The sequence below is a fragment of the Pezoporus flaviventris genome, unplaced genomic scaffold (assembly GCF_033815535.1).
Source record: "Pezoporus flaviventris isolate CSIRO_AGI_PZ_B2104156 unplaced genomic scaffold, CSIRO_AGI_Pfla_v1 ptg000919l, whole genome shotgun sequence".
Taxonomy (NCBI): Eukaryota; Metazoa; Chordata; class Aves; order Psittaciformes; family Psittacidae; genus Pezoporus; species Pezoporus flaviventris.
This window is the reverse complement of record NW_026893464.1, coordinates 1-20,169: the sequence shown is the minus strand read 5'-3', so window position 1 is coordinate 20,169 and position 20,169 is coordinate 1. Positions and strand designations below refer to the sequence as shown.

The 20,169-nt window shown below is 54.9% G+C and overlaps 1 protein-coding gene across 1 annotated transcript; it reads right to left on the bottom strand.

Moving 5' to 3' along the window:
* Positions 1–1,030: 1,030 nt before the first annotated feature.
* LOC133264652 (proline-, glutamic acid- and leucine-rich protein 1-like) lies at positions 1,031–19,814 on the bottom strand. Its single transcript, XM_061444484.1, has 10 exons — positions 19,665–19,814; positions 17,714–17,863; positions 10,687–10,758; positions 9,590–9,649; positions 6,414–6,564; positions 5,756–5,885; positions 4,040–4,127; positions 3,360–3,448; positions 1,641–1,753; positions 1,031–1,203 (listed from the first exon to the last, which is right to left on the bottom strand). The coding sequence occupies exons 1-9, from the start codon at positions 19,812–19,814 to the stop codon at positions 1,684–1,686; spliced, it is 960 nt and encodes a 319-aa protein (XP_061300468.1). The 3' UTR covers positions 1,031–1,203; positions 1,641–1,683.
* Positions 19,815–20,169: the final 355 nt, after the last annotated feature.

The window sequence follows — 20,169 nt, the reverse complement described above, 5'->3', positions numbered from 1 at the left end:
TGGGGAAAATGGGGTTGGGTGGTGAAAAAAGGGGGTTTTGGGTTAAAATGGGGGAAAAAGGGGGTTTTGGGTTAAAATGGGGGGAAAATGGGGTTTGGGGTGAAAAAAGGGGGTTTTGGGTTAAAATGGGGAAAAAAAAGGGGGTTTTGGGTTAAAATGGGGGGAAAAGGGGGGTTTGGGGGGAAAAAGGGGGTTTTGGGTTAAAATGGGGGTGTTATTTGCCGATTTTTGGGTGTTTTGGGGTGTTTTTTTTTATTCTGGGGTAATTTTGGGGTGTTTTTTGCCGATTTTGGGCTGGTTTTGGGTGATTTTTTTGTGTTTTGGGGTGTTTTGTGGTGTTCTGGGGTGGTTTTGGGTAATTTTTGGGTGTTTTTTGCTGATTTTGGGGTGATTTTTGTGTTTTGGGGTGATTTTGGGTGTTATTTACCGATTTTGGGGTGTTTTTTGGGTGCTTTTTTGTGTTCTGGGGTAATTTTGGGGTGTTTTTTGCCGATTTCGGGGTGGTTTTGGGTGATTTTTTCGTGTTGTGGGGTGTTCCTGGGTAATTTTGGGGTGTTTTTGCCGATTTTGGGGTGGTTTTGGGTGATTTTTCGTGTTTTGGGGTGTTCCGGGTAATTTTGGGGTGTTTTTGCCGATTTTGGGGTGGTTTGGGGTGATTTTTCGTGTTTTGGGTGTTCCGGGGTAATTTTGGGGTGTTTTTGCCGATTTTGGGGTGGTTTGGGGTGATTTTTTTCGTGTTTTGGGGTGTTCTGGTGTAATTTTGGGGTGTTTTTGCCGATTTTGGGGTGGTTTTGGGTGATTTTTTCGTGTTTTGGGGTGTTCCGGGGTAATTTTGGGGTGTTTTTGCCGAATTTTGGGGTGGTTTTGGGTGATTTTTTTCGTGTTTTGGGGTGTTCCGGGGTAATTTTGGGGTGTTTTTGCCGATTTTGGGGTGGTTTTGGGTGATTTTTTCGTGTTTTGGGGTGTTCCGGGGTAATTTTGGGGTGTTTTTTCCGATTTTTTGGTGTTTGTGGGTGATTTTTGTGTGTTTTGTGGTGTTTTTGGGGTCTCACCCGCAGGCTGTCGCAGGGGGGGGCGATGTCTCCCATCAGGTGGCTCAGCAGCGCCTCCGTCGGCGCCCCCGGGTGCTGCAGGAGCCCGGAGGAGGCCCCGGCCACCTGCACCCACAGCTCCAGCACCCGGTACAGGCGGGCGCGTACCTCTCTGATGGGGGGGGGGGACAACGATAAAAGAGGGGGTGTCACACGCCGTCAACACCCCCCATCACCCCCAAATCACACTGACAGCACCCCAAAACCCCCCCTCGTTGCATAAACTCACCCCAAATCCCCCCCCCGGATCCATAAGGACTCATTTAAACACCCCCAATCAATCCGCCCCCCCCCCCGCCATAGCCCACTTGGACTCGCCCAAGCGGCACCCAAACACCCCTCCCACTAGGACCGTACCATCCGTCCGGGGGGGGGGTGTCCCCCTCTTCACACCCCAAAACACCCCCCATCAACAACAAACCCCCCAAACCCACACTGACCTCCCTATAGACACCCCTAAACCCCTTCCAGCACCCAAAAACCCGTTTTAACCCCCTAAAACCCCTTTAGAAACCATACACCCCCCCCCCGGGATCCCCCCGCCGGTACCCGAATGGTTTCTCCTGGCCCGGCAGCGCCTCTCGGGCCCCGCTCACGCGCTCAGCACCTGAGGGAAGAGGCGGGCCAAGACGCTGCCCCAGCGCACCAGGCGCGCACCACATCTACACCGCGGGGGGGGACAAGGCGGGGTAAGGAGCCATGTGGGGCACCCCCTGCCCCATAGCGCACCCCCCCTGCCCCATAGGGACCCTCCCAGACCCATATGGACGTAGCCACACACACACGGAACCTCCCAGATCCCATGTGGAAGGCACCACATATAGACACCCCCCCACACACACCCCCCCCCCGGAGGAACATGGAACAGCCCAGCATCCCCCCATTCATATACCCCTATTTCCACCTTCATTTCCTCCTCAATTTCCCATTTCCTCCAATTTCCTACCTAAATTTGCTATTTTCCCCCATTTCCCTCCTTAAATTTGCTATTTCCCCCCATTTCCTCCCCATTTCCCCCTAAATTTGCTATTTCCCCCATTTAACTCCTTAAATTTCCTATTTCCCCCATTTTCCCTCCCCAAATTTGCTATTTCCCCCATTTAACTCCTTAAATTTCCTATTTCCCCATTTCCCTCCCCAAATTTGCTATTTCCCCCAATTTCCCTTCATTTCCCCCATAATTTTGCTATTTTCCCCCATTTCCCTCTCCAAATTTGCCATTTCCCCCATTTCCCTTCATTTCCCCCATAAATTTGCCATTTCCCCCCATTTCCCTTCATTTCCCCCATAAATTTGCTATTTCCCCCCCATTTCCCTTCATTTCCCCCATAATTTTGCTATTTTCCCCATTTCCCTCTCCAAATTTGCCATTTCCCCCCATTTCCCTTCATTTCCCCCATAAATTTGCTATTTCCCCCCATTTCCCTCCCTAAATTTGCTATTCCCCCCATTTCCCTTCATTTCCCCCATAAATTTTGCTATTTCCCCATCTCCTCCCCATTTCCCTCCCTAAATTTGCTATTTCCCCCATTTCCCCCCTAAATTTGCTATTTCCCCCCATTTCCCTTCATTTCCCTCCTTAAATTTCCTATTTCCCCCCATTTTCTCCCAATTTCCCCCCAAATTTGCTATTTCCCCAATATCCTCCCCATTCCCATCCCCCCTTTCCCCCCTATTTCCCATTCCCCTCCATTTGCCCCCCAATTCCCATTACCTCCCATTTCCCCTGCCTATTCCCATATCCCCCATTTCCCATTCCCATTTCCCCATCATTTCCCCCCATTTCTCTCCCATTTCCCCATTCATTTCCCCCCATTTCCCATTTCCTCCCCATTCCCCCCATTTCTTCCCAATTCTCCCCTATTTCCCCCTCAATTTCCTGCCTATTTCCCATTCTCCCCCATTTCCCATCCCATTTCCCCATCATTTCCCCATTCCCCATCCGTTTCCCCCAATTCCCATTCCCCATTTCCCATTCCCATTTCCCACCCCATTTCCATCCCATTTCCCCCATTTCCCATCCCATTTCCCCCAATTCCCATTCTCCCATTCCCCCCCCATTTCCCATCCCATTCCCCCCCCATTTCCCATCCCATTTCCCCTATTCCATTCCCATTTCCCCCATTCCCATTCCCATTTCCCATCCAATTTCCCATTTCCCATTCCCCCCCCATTCCCCCCTATTTCCCATCCCATTCCCCCCATTTCCCCCCCCATTTCCCATCCATTTCCCCATTCCCATTTCCATCCCATCCCATCCCCACTCACGCCAGCACGAGTGCCTCCAGCACATCCAGTGCATCCAAGTGCACCGCGGGCAGCAGCAGCATCCTTAAGGCTCCATCCCCAGCAGCACTCTGTGGGGGGGGCACCCATATATGGGGCTGTCCCCCCCCCTTGCACCCCCAAACATCCCCAATGCAATGGGATGCTCCCATTCCCCCCCCATAACGCAAAGGGATGCTTCCATTCCCCCCCATAACGCAATGGGATGCTCCCATTCCCCCCCCATAACGCAATGGGATGCTCCCATTCCCCCTCCCATAACGCAATGGGATGCTCCCATTCCCCCCCATAACGCAATGGGATGCTCCCATTCCCCCCCCATAACGCAATGGGATGCTCCCATTCCCCCCCATACGCAATGGGATGCTCCCATTCCCCCCCCATAACGCAATGGATGCTCCCATTCCCCCACATAACGCAATGGGATGCTCCCATTCCCCCCCCATAACGCAATGGGATGCTCCCATCCCCCCCCCATAACGCAATGGGATGCTCCCATTCCCCCCATAACGCAATGGGATGCTCCCATTCCCCCCCCCAGGTAACACAATGGGATGCTCCCATTCCCCCCCATAACGCAATGGGATGCTCCCATTCCCCCCCATAACGCAATGGGACGGTCCCAGACCCCCACCCCGAGGCCGTGGAAGGTTCCAACTCACGATGGTTTTGGGGGTGATGTTCAGGGCCCGGCACACGAGGTCCAGGATGTCCTGAACCGGCACCGTCACCGGGGCAACGAACTCCTTGCTGCGGGGGGGGGGGAGATGGGGGTCAAAGGGGGGGGTTGGGTGTATTTTGGGGTGGTTTTGGGGGTATTTTGGGGGGTATTTTAGGGGTATTCTAGAGTGTTTTGGGTGTATTTTAGGGGTGTTTTGGGTGTATTTTAGGGGTGTTTTGGGTGTATTTTAGGGAGGTTTTGGGTGTATTTTAGGGTGTTCCGGGTGTTTTTAGGGGTGTTCTGGGTGTATTTTAGGGGTGTTTTGGGTGTATTTTAGGGGTGTTTTGGGTGTATTTTAGGGGTGTTTTGGGCGTATTTTAAGGGTGTTTTGGGTGTATTTTAGGGAGGTTTTTGGTGTATTTTAGGGGAGTTCCGGGTGTTTTTAGGGGTGTTTTGGGTGTATTTTAAGGGTGTTTTGGGTGTATTTTAGGGGTGTTTTGGGTGTATTTTAGGGGTGTTTTGGGTGTATTCTAGGGAGGTTTTTGGTGTATTTTAGGGGAGTTCCGGGTGTTTTTAGGGGTGTTTTGGGTGTATTTTAAGGGTGTTTTGGGTGTATTTTAGGGGTGTTTTGGGTGTATTTTAGGGGTGTTTTGGGTGTATTTTAGGGGTGTTTTGGGTGTATTTTAAGGGTGTTTTGGGTGTATTTTAGGGAGGTTTTGGGTGTATTTTAGGGGTGTTTTGGGTGTATTTTAGGGGTGTTTTGGGGTGTATTTCGGGGTGTACTTTAGGGTGTTCCGAGGTGTTTTGGGTGTGTACTTTAGGGGTGTTTTGGGGGTATTTTGTGGTGTTTTGGGGGTAGTTTGGGTGTGTTTGGGGTGTATTTGGGGTGGTTTAAGGATATTTTTGGGGTCTTTTGGGTGTATCAGGGGCTCTTTTAGAGCATTTCAGGTGTATTTTGGGCAGTTTTGGTTCGTTTTGGGTGTATTTGCAGCCATTTTGGTGCATTTTGGGTGTATTTCGGGCCGGTTTGGTCCATTTTGGGTGGATTTGGGGCTGTTTTGGTGCATTCTGGGTGTATTTGAGGCCGTTTTGTTGCTTTTTTTGTGTATTTGGGGCTGTTTTGGTGCATTTTGGGTGTATTTGGGGCCGGCTTGTTGCAATTTTGGTGCATTTTGGGTGGATTTGGGTGGATTTTGGTGCATTTTGTGTGGATTTCGGTGCATTTTGGGTGTATTTTGGTGCATTTTGGGTAGATTTGGTGCATTTTGGGTGTATTTGGGGCTCTTTTGGTGCATTTTGGGTGTACTTTGGGGCATTTTGGGTGGACTTGGGGTGAATTTTGGTGCATTTTGGGTGTATTTGGTGCATTTGGGGCTGTTTTGGTGCATTTTGGGTGGATTTTTGTGCATTTTCGGTGTATTTGGGGCTGTTTTGGTGCATTTTAGGTGGATTTGGGTTTTTTTTATTGCATTTTGGGTGGATTTTGGTGCATTTTGGGTGTATTTGGGGCTGTTTTGGTGCATTTTGGGTGTATTTGGGGCTGTTTTGGTGCATTTTGGGTGGATTTGGTGCATTTGGGGCTGTTTTGGTGCATTTTGGGTGGATTTGGGGCTGTTTTGGTGCATTTTGGGTGTATTTGGGGCTGTTTTGGTGCATTTTGGGTGGATTTTGGTGCATTTTATGTGGATTTGGGGGGTGTTTGGGGCCATTCTGGTACCTGAGCAGCAGCTGCAGGACCCGCGCCAGCCCGGAGCAGCGCTTGTGCAGGGTGAGGCTGATGCCGGGGTCCCCGTCGGGGGGGGGCGGGAGCAGAAGCTCCACCCCCGGCCCCTCATAGGGCAGCGGCTCTGGGGGGGCAAGGGGGGGTCAAGGACGGGGACCCCATAGAGCCCCATAGACCCCCCATAGACCTCCCATAGAGCCCCATACACACCCCATAGACCTCCCATAGACCCCCAGAGACACCTATAGACCCCCCATAGACACCCATAGACCCCTATAGAACCCATATAGACCCCAGCAGACCCCCCATAGACCCCTATAGACACCCATAGACCCCTATAGACCCCCATATAGGCACATAGATCCCTATAGAACCCATATAGACCCCAACAGACCCCCCATAGAGCCCCCTAGACCCCTATAGACCCCCATAGACCCCTATAGACCCCATATAGACCCCAACAGACCCCCCACAGACCCCTCTAGACCCCCCCAAAAACCCCCATAGAGCCCCATAGACCCCCCAAAGACCCCCATAGACACCCATAGACCCCCCAAAGACCCCCATAGAGCCCCATAGACACCCATAGACCCCCCAAAGACCCTCATAGAGCCCCACAGACCCCCATAGACCCCCCTATAGGCCCCATTACCGCTCTCGCAGCCCTCGAAGAGCTCCCCGAGCAGCGCATGCAGCGTGGCCAGGAGCCCCTGCAGCTCCTGGTGCCAGCCCTCCGTGTGCCGCAGCCCCTGCGCGAAGCCGCGGCCCAGCGCCGGCACCAGCGCGTAACATTCACATGCCAGCTGCAAAATGGGGTGAAAACGGGTCAAAACGGCCCCAAAACGGCCCCAAACACCCCAAAAATGGCCTAAAACGCCCCAAAATACCCCTAGAACGACCCCAAAATGAGCTAAAACGGCCCAAAATGAGCCCAAAACGCCCCTAAAGCGCCCCCTGTAGCCCATGTGAGGGATTGCAGCTCAGGGGTGGCACCCGCGCATCGCGCTCAAATTCCAGATGAAATAGGGCGAAAACGGGTCAAAACGGCCTGAAAATGGTCTAAAACCCCCGAAAATGGCCTAAAACACCCCAAAATACCCCTAAAATGACCCCAAAATGAGCTAAAACGGCCCAAAATGAGCCCAAAACGCCCCTAGAGCGCCCTCTGGAGCCCATGTGAGGGATTGCAGCTCAGTGGTGGCACCAGCGCATCGCACTCACACGCTAGCTATAACGGGGGGGAAATGGGTCAAAACAGCCCCAAAACAGCGCAAAAACACCCCAAAACCACCTGAAACGCCTCCTAAACCCTTAAAACGACCCAAAATCCACCTAAACCAGCCCAAAATGACCCAAAAACCATAGAAAACACCCTAAAATTGCCTTAAAACCCCCTTGGGAGCCACTGGAAGAGCTCATGTGCCACCTAGAATAGGGGGGGACACGACTCAAACCAGCCCTAAACCAGCCCCAAAACCACCTGAAACAGCCCCAAAACCACCTGAAACAGCCCCAAAACCACCTGAAATAACCCCAAAACCCTCTAAAACAACCCAAAATCCACCTAAACCCGCCCAAAATGACCCAAAACCCATAGAAACCACCCCAAAACCCCCTTGGGAGCCACTGGAAGAGCTCATGTGCCACCTAGAATGGGGGGGGGACACGACTCAAACCAGCCCCAAACCAGCCCCAAAACCACCTGAAACAGCCCCAAAATCACCTGAAAGAGCCCCAAAATCAACTGAAATAACCCTAAAACCCTCTAAAACTATCCCAAATCCACCTAAACCCGCCCAAAATGACCCAAAACCCATAGAAACCACCCCAAAACCCCCTTGGGAGCCACTGGAAGAGCTCATGTGCCACCTAGAATAGGGGGGGGACACGACTCAAACCAGCCCTAAACCAGCCCCAAAACCACCTGAAACAGCCCCAAAACCACCTCAAAAAGCCCCAAAATCACCTGAAATAACCCCAAAACCCTCTAAAAGAACCCAAAATCCACCTAAACCCGCCCAAAATGACCCAAAACCCATAGAAACCACCCCAAAACCCCCTTGGGAGCCACTGGAAAAGCTCATGTGCCACCTAGAATAGGGGGGGAAACGACTCAAACCAGCCCCAAAACAGCCCCAAAAACACCTGAAACAGCCCCAAAACCACCTGAAAGAGCCCCAAAACCACCTGAAATAACCCCAAAACCCTCTAAAAGAACCCAAAATCCACCTAAACCCGCCCAAAATGACCCAAAACCCATAGAAACCACCCCAAAACCCCCTTGGGAGCCACTGGAAGAGCTCATGTGCCACCTAGAATAGGGGGGGGACACGACTCAAACCAGCCCTAAACCAGCCCCAAAACCACCTGAAACAGCCCCAAAACCACCTGAAACAGCCCCAAAATCACCTGAAATAACCCCAAAACCCTCTAAAACAACCCAAAATCCACCTAAACCCGCCCAAAATGACCCAAAACCCATAGAAACCACCCCAAAACCCCCTTGGGAGCCACTGGAAGAGCTCATGTGCCACCTAGAATAGGGAGGGACACGACTCAAACCAGCCCCAAACCAGCCCCAAAACCACCTGAAACAGCCCCAAAACAACCTCAAAAAGCCCCAAAATCAGCTGAAATAACCCCAAAACCCTCGAAAACAACCCCAAATCCACCTAAACCCGCCCAAAATGACCCAAAACCCATAGAAACCACCCCAAAACCCCCTTGGGAGCCACTGGAAGAGCTCATGTGCCACCTAGAATAGGGGGGGACACGACTCAAACCAGCCCTAAACCAGCCCCAAAACCACCTGAAACAGCCCCAAAACCACCTGAAACAGCCCCAAAACCACCTGAAATAACCCCAAAACCCTCTAAAACAACCCAAAATCCACCTAAACCCGCCCAAAATGACCCAAAACCCATAGAAACCACCCCAAAACCCCCTTGGGAGCCACTGGAAGAGCTCATGTGCCACCTAGAATAGGGGGGGACACGACTCAAACCAGCCCTAAACCAGCCCCAAAACCACCTGAAACAGCCCCAAAACCACCTGAAATAACCCCAAAACCCTCTAAAACAACCCCAAAATCCACCTAAACCCGCCCAAAATGACCCAAAACCCATAGAAACCACCCCAAAACCCCCTTGGGAGCCACTGGAAGAGCTCATGTGCCACCTAGAATGGGGGGGGACACGACTCAAACCAGCCCTAAACCAGCCCCAAAACCACCTGAAACAGCCCCAAAACCACCTGAAACAGCCCCAAAACCACCTGAAATAACCCCAAAACTCTCTAAAACAACCCAAAATCCACCTAAACCCGCCCAAAATGACCCAAAACCCATAGAAACCACCCCAAAACCCCCTTGGGAGCCACTGGAAGAGCTCATGTGCCACCTAGAATGGGGGGGGACACGACCCAAACCAGCCCTATACCAGCCCCAAAACCACCTGAAACAGCCCCAAAACCACCTGAAACAGCCCCAAAACCACCTGAAACAGCCCCAAAATCACCTGAAATAACCCCAAAACCCTCTAAAAGAACCCAAAATCCACCTAAACCCGCCCAAAATGACCCAAAACCCATAGAAACCACCCCAAAACCCCCTTGGGAGCCACTGGAAGAGCTCATGTGCCACCTAGAATGGGGGGGGACACGACCCAAACCAGCCCTATACCAGCCCCAAAACCACCCGAAACAGCCCCAAAACCACCCCAAAAAGCCCCCAAACCGCCCCTAAACCACCCCAAATTATGATGGGACCCCCCCAAGTCAAAGTGTGGGGGGGAACACCCCCAAATTACCCCCCCACAACCCCCCCTTTACCTGCTGCACTTGGGGGGAGTCGGAGTCGATGCGGGCTAGGAAGTAGGCGGCCAGTTTGCCCTATGGGGGTCAATGGGGGGCAATGGGGGTCAATGGGGGGCAAAGGGGGTCAAAGGGGGGCAAAGGGGGTCAATGGGGATCAATGGCGATCAATGGGGGTCAATGGGGGGCAATGGGGGTCAATGGGGATCAATGGCGATCAATGGGGGTCAATGGGGGTCAAAGGGGGTCAAAGGGGGTCAAAGGGGGTCAATAAGGGTCAATGGGGGTCAATGGGGGTCAATGGGGGTCAAAGAGGGGCAATGGGGGGCAAAGGCGGTCAATGGGGGCAAAGGGGGTCAATGGGGGGCAATGGGGGTTAATGGGGGTCAAAGGGGGTTAATGGGGGCAAAGGGGGTCAATGGGGGTCAAAGGGGGGCAATGGGGGCAATGGGGGTCAATGGGGGTCAAAGGGGGGCAATGGGGGTCAAAGAGGGTCAATGGGGGGCAATGGGGTTTAATGGGGATCAATGGGGGTCAATGGGGGTCAATGGGGGTCAAAGGGGGTCAAAAGGGATCAAAGAGGGTCAATGGGGGTCAATGGGGATCAATGGGGGTCAAAGAGGGGCAATGGGGGCAAAGGGGGCAAAGGGGGTCAATGGGGGCAAAGGGGGGCAATGGGGGGCAATGGGGGGCAATGGGGGTTAATGGGGGTCAAAGGGGGTTAATGGGGGCAATGGGGGTCAAAGGGGGTCAATGGGGGGCAATGGGGATCAATGGGGATTAATGGGGGACAATGGGGGTTAAAGGGGGTCAATGGGGGTCAAAGGGGGTCAAAGGGGGCAAAGGGGGGCAATGGGGGTCAAAGGCATTCAATGGGGATCAATGGGGGTCAAAGGGGGTAAATGGGGTCAATGGGGGGCAATGGGGGGCAATGGGGTTTAATGGGGATCAATGGGGGACAATGGAGGACAATGGGGGTCAAAGAGGGTCAATGGGGGTCAATGGGGATCAATGGGGATCAATGGGGGTCAAAGAGGGTCAAAGGGGGCAATGGGGGTCAATGGGGGTCAAAGAGGGTCAAAGGGGGCAATGGGGGTCAATGGGGGGGTTCTTACCCGCATGGAGCCGCAGGCGCGGGGGTAGAAGCTCATGCAGGCCTTGATGCCCTCTAGCGTGGAGACCTCGCACTTGGGGGGCAGAGGGGGATATGTGGGGCAGGGCAGCCCCATAGGGGGCGGCAAGGGGAGATGAGCAGCCCCAAATACCCCCCACGGCACCTCTAGAACCCCATAGAGAGACCATAGGGGAACATGCGACCCCATATGATCCGGTGTAGTACCCATATAAACCCCATAGAACCCCATAGAACCCCCATAGAACCCCTATAGCACCCCATAGAACCCTATATAACCCCATATAACTCCTATATAGCCCCATAGAACCCCACAGAACCCCAATATAAGCCCTATATAACCCCATATAACCCCTATATAGCCCCATAGAACCCCATAGAGCCCCAATATAAGCCCTATATAACCCCATATAACTCCTACATAACCCCCATATAGCCCCATATAACTCCATGTAACCCCAATATAAGCCCTATATAACCCCATATAACCCCAATATATCACCCCATATAACTCCATACACCCCATATAACCCCATCTAACCCCAATATAACCCCATAGAACCTCTATATAACCCCATATAATCCCTTTAAAACCTCATATAATCCCTATATAACCCCTATAAAGCCCCATAGAACCCCTTTAAAACCCCATAGAACACCTACAGAACCCCATAGAACCCCCATATAACTCCTCTATAACTCCATAGAACCCCAATGGAACCCCATAGAACCCCCATAGAGCCCCATTGTAACCCCATAGAACCCCCATAGAGCCCCATTGTAACCCCATAGAACCCCATTCTAACCCCATAGAACCCCCATAGAGCCCCATTGTAACCCCAATAGAACCCCACAGAACCCCTTTAAAACCCCATAGAACCCCCCTAGCGCCCCATATGCCCCCGCTATGGGGCTCACCTCGGGGCGCAGGACCAGCAGGGAGGTCAGCAGCCCCGGGATGTGGTCGGTGCCGATGTCCCCATAGAACCCCATAGAGCCCCATTGTAACCCCATAGAACCCCACAGAGCCCCATTGTAACCCCATAGAACCCCATAGAGCCCCATTCTAACCCCATAGAACCCCATAGAGCCCCATTGTAACCCCATAGAACCCCTTTAAAACCCCACAGAACCCCCATAGAACCCCATAGAACCCCCCTAGCGCCCCATATGCCCCCGCTATGGGGCTCACCTCGGGGCGCAGGGCCAGCAGGGAGGTCAGCAGCCCCGGGATGTGGTCGGTGCCGATGTCCCCATAGAACCCCATAGAGCCCCATTGTAACCCCATAGAACCCCATAGAGCCCCATTGTAACCCCATAGAACCCCATAGAGCCCCATTCTAACCCCATAGAACCCCATAGAGCCCCATTGTAACCCCATAGAATCCCCATAGAGCCCCATTGTAACCCCATAGAACCCCCATAGAGCCCCATTCTAACCCCATAGAATCCCCATAGAGCCCCATTGTAACCCCATAGAACCCCATAGAGCCCCATTGTAACCCCATAGAACCCCCATAGAGCCCCATTGTAACCCCATAGAACCCCATTGTAACCCCATAGAACCCCACAGAGCCCCATTGTAACCCCATAGAACCCCTTTAAAACCCCATAGAACCCCTTTAAAACCCCACAGAACCCCCATAGAACCCCATAGAACCCCCCTAGCGCCCCATATGCCCCCGCTATGGGGCTCACCTCGGGGCGCAGGGCCAGCAGGGAGGTCAGCAGCCCCGGGATGTGGTCGGTGCCGATGTCCCCATAGAACCCCATAGAGCCCCATTGTAACCCCATAGAACCCCATAGAGCCCCATTGTAACCCCATAGAACCCCCATAGAGCCCCATTGTAACCCCATAGAACCCCATAGAGCCCCATTGTAACCCCATAGAACCCCATAGAGCCCCATTGTAACCCCATAGAACCCCCATAGAGCCCCATTGTAGCCCCATAGAACCCCATTGTAACCCCATAGAACCCCCATAGAGCCCCATTGTAACCCCATAGAACCCCCATAGAGCCCCATTGTAACCCCATAGAACCCCATAGAGCCCCATTGTAACCCCATAGAACCCCATAGAGCCCCATTGTAACCCCATAGAACCCCATAGAGCCCCATTCTAACCCCATAGAACCCCATAGAGCCCCATTGTAACCCCATAGAACCCCTTTAAAACCCCACAGAACCCCCATAGAACCCCATAGAACCCCCATAGCGCCCCATATGCCCTCGCTATGGGGCTCACCTCGGGGCGCAGGGCCAGCAGGGAGGTCAGCAGCCCCGGGATGTGGTCGGTGCCGATGTCCCCATAGAACCCCATAGAGCCCCATTGTAACCCCATAGAACCCCATAGAGCCCCATTGTAACCCCATAGAACCCTCATAGAGCCCCATTGTAACCCCATAGAACCCCTTTAAAACCCCATAGAACCCCCATAGAACCCCCCTAGCGCCCCATATGCCCCCGCTATGGGGCTCACCTCGGGGCGCAGGGCCAGCAGGGAGGTCAGCAGCCCCGGGATGTGGTCGGTGCCGATGTCCCCATAGAACCCCATAGAGCCCCATTGTAACCCCATAGAACCCCATAGAGCCCCATTCTAACCCCATAGAACCCCACAGAGCCCCATTCTAACCCCATAGAACCCCATAGAGCCCCATTGTAACCCCATAGAACCCCTTTAAAACCCCACAGAACCCCCATAGAACCCCATAGAACCCCCCTAGCGCCCCATATGCCCCCGCTATGGGGCTCACCTCGGGGCGCAGGGCCAGCAGGGAGGTCAGCAGCCCCGGGATGTGGTCGGTGCCGATGTCCCCATAGAACCCCATAGAGCCCCATTGTAACCCCATAGAACCCCATAGAGCCCCATTGTAACCCCATAGAACCCCAAAGAGCCCCATTGTAACCCCATAGAACCCCCATAGAGCCCCATTGTAACCCCATAGAACCCCATAGAGCCCCATTGTAACCCCATAGAACCCCATAGAGCCCCATTGTAACCCCATAGAACCCCATAGAGCCCCATTGTAACCCCATAGAACCCCCATAGAGCCCCATTGTAACCCCATAGAACCCCTATAAAACCCCATAGAACCCCCATAGAACCCCATAGAACCCCCCTAGCGCCCCATATGCCCCCGCTATGGGGCTCACCTCGGGGCGCAGGGCCAGCAGGGAGGTCAGCAGCCCCGGGATGTGGTCGGTGCCGATGTCCCCATAGAACCCCATAGAGCCCCATTGTAACCCCATAGAACCCCACAGAGCCCCATTGTAACCCCATAGAACCCCATAGAGCCCCATTGTAACCCCATAGAACCCCATAGAGCCCCATTGTAACCCCATAGAACCCCCATAGAGCCCCATTGTAACCCCATAGAACCCCTATAAAACCCCATAGAACCCCCATAGAACCCCATAGAACCCCCCTAGCGCCCCATATGCCCCCGCTATGGGGCTCACCTCGGGGCGCAGGGCCAGCAGGGAGGTCAGCAGCCCCGGGATGTGGTCGGTGCCGATGTCCCCATAGAACCCCATAGAGCCCCATTGTAACCCCATAGAACCCCATAGAGCCCCATTGTAACCCCATAGAACCCCATAGAGCCCCATTGTAACCCCATAGAGCCCCATTGTAACCCCATAGAACCCCCATAGAGCCCCATTGTAACCCCATAGAACCCCCATAGAGCCCCATTGTAACCCCATAGAACCCCATAGAGCCCCATTGTAACCCCATAGAACCCCATAGAGCCCCATTGTAACCCCATAGAACCCCATAGAGCCCCATTGTAACCCCATAGAACCCCATAGAACCCCCCTAGCGCCCCATATGCCCCCGCTATGGGGCTCACCTCGGGGCGCAGGGCCAGCAGGGAGGTCAGCAGCCCCGGGATGTGGTCGGTGCCGATGTCCCCATAGAACCCCATAGAGCCCCATTGTAACCCCATAGAACCCCATAGAGCCCCATTGTAACCCCATAGAACCCCAAAGAGCCCCATTGTAACCCCATAGAACCCCCATAGAGCCCCATTGTAACCCCATAGAACCCCATAGAGCCCCATTGTAACCCCATAGAACCCCATAGAGCCCCATTGTAACCCCATAGAACCCCATAGAGCCCCATTGTAACCCCATAGAACCCCCATAGAGCCCCATTGTAACCCCATAGAACCCCTATAAAACCCCATAGAACCCCCATAGAACCCCATAGAACCCCCCTAGCGCCCCATATGCCCCCGCTATGGGGCTCACCTCGGGGCGCAGGGCCAGCAGGGAGGTCAGCAGCCCCGGGATGTGGTCGGTGCCGATGTCCCCATAGAACCCCATAGAGCCCCATTGTAACCCCATAGAACCCCATAGAGCCCCATTGTAACCCCATAGAACCCCAAAGAGCCCCATTGTAACCCCATAGAACCCCATAGAGCCCCATTGTAACCCCATAGAACCCCCATAGAGCCCCATTGTAACCCCATAGAACCCCATAGAGCCCCATTGTAACCCCATAGAACCCCATAGAGCCCCATTGTAACCCCATAGAACCCCATAGAGCCCCATTGTAACCCCATAGAACCCCATAGAGCCCCATTGTAACCCCATAGAACCCCATAGAGCCCCATTGTAACCCCATAGAACCCCTTTAAAACCCCATAGAACCCCTTTAAAACCCCATAGAACCGCCATAGAACCCCATAGAACCCCCCTAGCGCCCCATATGCCCCCGCTATGGGGCTCACCTCGGGGCTCAGGGCCAGCAGGGAGGTCAGCAGCCCCGGGATGTGGTCGGTGCCGATGTCCCCATAGAACCCCATAGAGCCCCATTGTAACCCCATAGAACCCCATAGAGCCCCATTGTAACCCCATAGAACCCCATAGAGCCCCATTGTAACCCCATAGAACCCCATAGAGCCCCATTGTAACCCCATAGAACCCCATAGAGCCCCATTGTAACCCCATAGAACCCCCATAGAGCCCCATTGTAACCCCATAGAACCCCTATAAAACCCCATAGAACCCCCATAGAACCCCATAGAACCCCCCTAGCGCCCCATATGCCCCCGCTATGGGGCTCACCTCGGGGCGCAGGGCCAGCAGGGAGGTCAGCAGCCCCGGGATGTGGTCGGTGCCGATGTCCCCATAGAACCCCATAGAGCCCCATTGTAACCCCATAGAACCCCATAGAGCCCCATTGTAACCCCATAGAACCCCATAGAGCCCCATTGTAACCCCATAGAACCCCCATAGAGCCCCATTGTAACCCCACAGAACCCCTTTAAAACCCCATAGAACCCCCATAGAACCCCCCTAGCGCCCCATATGCCCCCGCTATGGGGCTCACCTCGGGGCGCAGGGCCAGCAGGGAGGTCAGCAGCCCCGGGATGTGGTCGGTGCCGATGTCCCCATAGAACCCCATAGAGCCCCATTGTAACCCCATAGAACCCCCATAGAGCCCCGTTCTAACCCCATAGAACCCCATAGAGCCCCATTGTAACCCCATAGAACCCACATAGAGCCACATTCTACCCCCATAGAACCCCATAGAGCCCCATTGTAACCCCATAGAACCCCCATAGAGCCCCATTGTAACCCCATAGAACCCCCATAGAGCCCCATTGTAACCCCATAGAACCCCTTTAAAACCCCCTAGAACCCCCTTAAAACCCCATAGAACCCCCCTAGCGCCCCATATGCCCCCGCTATGGGGCTCACCTCGGGGCGCAGGGCCAGCAGGGAGGTCAGCAGCCCCGGGATGTGGTCGGTGCCGATTCCCCATAGAACCCCATAGAACCCCATTGTAACCCCATAGAACCCCCATAGAGCCCCATTGTAACCCCATAGAACCCCATAGAGCCCCATTGTAACCCCATAGAACCCCAAAGAGCCCCATTGTAACCCCATAGAACCCCATAGAGCCCCATTGTAACCCCATAGAACCCCTTTAAAACCCCATAGAACCCCCATAGAACCCCCCTAGCGCCCCATATGCCCCCGCTATGGGGCTCACCTCGGGGCGCAGGGCCAGCAGGGAGGTCAGCAGCCCCGGGATGTGGTCGGTGCCGATGTCCCCATAGAACCCCATAGAGCCCCATTGTAACCCCATAGAACCCCATAGAGCCCCATTGTAACCCCATAGAACCCCATAGAGCCCCATTCTAACCCCATAGAACCCCATAGAGCCCCATTGTAACCCCATAGAACCCCTTTAAAACCCCCTAGAACCCCCATAGAACCCCATAGAACCCCCCTAGCGCCCCATATGCCCCCGCTATGGGGCTCACCTCGGGGCGCAGGGCCAGCAGGGAGGTCAGCAGCCCCGGGATGTGGTCGGTGCCGATGTCCCCATAGAACCCCATAGAGCCCCATTGTAACCCCTTAGAACCCCATAGAGCCCCATTGTAACCCCATAGAACCCCCATAGAGCCCCATTGTAACCCCATAGAACCCCATAGAGCCCCATTGTAACCCCATAGAACCCCCATAGAGCCCCATTGTAACCCCATAGAACCCCCATAGAGCCCCATTGTAACCCCACAGAACCCCTTTAAAACCCCATAGAACCCCATAGAACCCCCCTAGCGCCCCATATGCCCCCGCTATGGGGCTCACCTCGGGGCGCAGGGCCAGCAGGGAGGTCAGCAGCCCCGGGATGTGGTCGGTGCCGATGTCCCCATAGAACCCCATAGAGCCCCATTGCAACCCCATAGAGCCCCATTGTAACCCCATAGAACCCCATAGAGCCCATTGTAACCCCATAGAACCCCATAGAGCCCCATTGTAACCCCATAGAACCCCATAGAGCCCCATTGTAACCCCATAGAACCCCATTGTAACCCCATAGAACCCCATAGAGCCCCATTGTAACCCCATAAGAACCCCATAGAGCCCCATTGTAACCCCATAGAACCCCCATAGAGCCCCATTGTAACCCCATAGAACCCCTATAAAACCCCCTAGAACCCCCATAGAACCCCATAGAACCCCCCTAGCGCCCCATATGCCCCCGCTATGGGGCTCACCTCGGGGCGCAGGGCCAGCAGGGAGGTCAGCAGCCCCGGGATGTGGTCGGTGCCGATGTCCCGCGCCAGCTCGGGCAGTTGGGAGGAGAAGCGGAGCAGGTCCTGGAGCACCAGGACCCCCAGCGCCATGGTGGGGGGCGGGTCCTGAGACTATGGGGCGGGAGGGGGGGGGGAGACACAGTGAGCCCCATTGGTTCTTATGGGGCATCCCTATGAGATGAACCCATAGAGCACCATAGAGCCCCATAGAGCCCAATAGAGCCCCATAGAGCATCATAGAGCCCAATAGAGCCCCATAGAGCATCATAGAGCCCAATAGAGCCCCATAGAGCATCATAGAGCCCAATAGAGCCCCATAGAGCATCATAGAGCCCAATAGAGCCCCATAGAGCCTCATAGAACCCCATAGAGCCCCCATAGAGCCCCACAGAAACCCCATAGCGCCCAATAGAGCCCCCATAGAGCCCCATAGAGGCCCAGAGGCCGCATAGAGCCCCATAGAGCCCCACAGAGCCCCCACAGAGCCCAGTAGAGCCCCATAGAGACGCCATAGAACCCCATAGAGCCCAATAGAGCCCCATAGAGCATCACAGAGCCCCCATAAAGCCCCATAGAGTATCATGGAGCCCCACAGAGCCCCCATAGAGCCCAACAGAGCCCCATAGAGACCCCATAGAACCCCATAGAGCCCAATAGAGCCCCACAGAGCATCATAGAGCCCCCATAGAGCCCCACAGAGCCCCATAGAGCCCCCATAGAGCCCCATAGAGCCCCACAGAGCCTCATAGAGCCCCATAGAGCCCCATATAGCCCAATAGAGCCCCATAGAGCATCATAGAGCCCCCATAGAGCCCCACAGAGCCTCATAGAACCCCATAGAGCCCTACAGAAACCCCTTAGCGCCCCATAGAGCCCAATAGAGCCCCCATAAAGCCCCATAGAGCCCCATAGAGGCCCAATAGAGCCCCATAGAGACGCCATAGAACCCCATGGAGCCCAATAGAGCCCCATAGAGCATCACAGAGCCCCCATAAAGCCCCATAGAGCATCATAGAGCCCCACAGAGCCCCCATAGAGCCCCCATAGAGCCCAATAGAGCCCCATAGAGACCCCATAGAACCCCATAGAGCCCAATAGAGCCCCATAGAGCATCACAGAGCCCCCATAAAGCCCCATAGAGCATCATAGAGCCCCACAGAGCCCCCATAGAGCCCATTAGAGCCCCACAGAGACCCCATAGAACCCCATAGAGCCCAATAGAGCCCCACAGAGCATCATAGAGCCCCCATAGAGCCCAATAGAGCCCCATAGAGCCCCACAGAGCCCCATAGAGCCCACATAGAGCCCCACAGAGCCCCATAGAGGCCAATAGAGCCCCCACAGAGCCCCATAGAGCCACACAGAGCCTCATAGAACCCCATAGAGCCCCATAGAGTCCCCATAAAGCCCCATAGAGCATCCTAGAGCCCCACAGAGCCCCCATAGAGACCCCATATAGCCCAATAGAGCCCCACAGAGACCCCATAGAACCCCATAGAGCCCAATAGAGCCCCACAGAGCATCATAGAGCCCCCATAGAGCCCAATAGAGCCCCATAGAGCCCAATAGAGCCCCACAGAGCATCATAGAGCCCCCATAGAGCCCAATAGAGCCCCATAGAGCCCCCATAGAGCCCAATAGAGCCGCACAGAGCCCCCATAGAGCCCCATAGAGCCCCACAGAGCCCCCATAGAGCCCCATAGAGCCCCCGTAGAGCCCCACAGAGCCCCCATAGAGCCCCCATAGAACCCCATAGAGCCCCCATAGAGCCCCACAGAGCCCCCATAGAACCCCATAGAGCCCCATAGAACCCCCATAGACCACACATAGAGCCCCTTAGAACCCCCATAGAGCCCCATAGAGCCCCATAGAACCCCATAGAGCCCCATAGAGCCCCACAGCGCCCCCTTACCTGCAGGAGGTGCTGCAGGGCCCGCAGCCAGCCCAGGCAGTGCTGGGTAAAGGGCTCCGTGGGGCTCTCGCTCACCAGGAGGGAGAGGAGGCAGAGCCCCTCGAACCTGCAACGCCATTGGCTGAGGCGGGCCAAGAGGCAGGCCCTCATTGGTCAACGCTGCAACACCCCCCCCCCCCCCCCCCTTCCAACCCCTGCAGCCAATAGGGAGGGGGAGCTCACGGGTGGGGCACAAGGACACGCCCCCCCCCCCCCCCGCCCCAACAGCCATTGGCCAATGGGGAGGCAGCGCGACACGGAGGCAGCGTCTGATTGGCTGCCTCTTTGTCAAGCCCCGCCCACCTGCGTGCTGATTGGCTGCACGCCCTGCCTCGCAGCCAATAGGGAGGGGGAGCTCACGGGTGGGGCACAAGGACACGCCCCCCCCCCCCCCCCCCCCATCAGCCATTGGTCAATGGGGAGGCAGCGCAACACGAAGGTGGCGTCTGATTGGCTAGCCCCACCA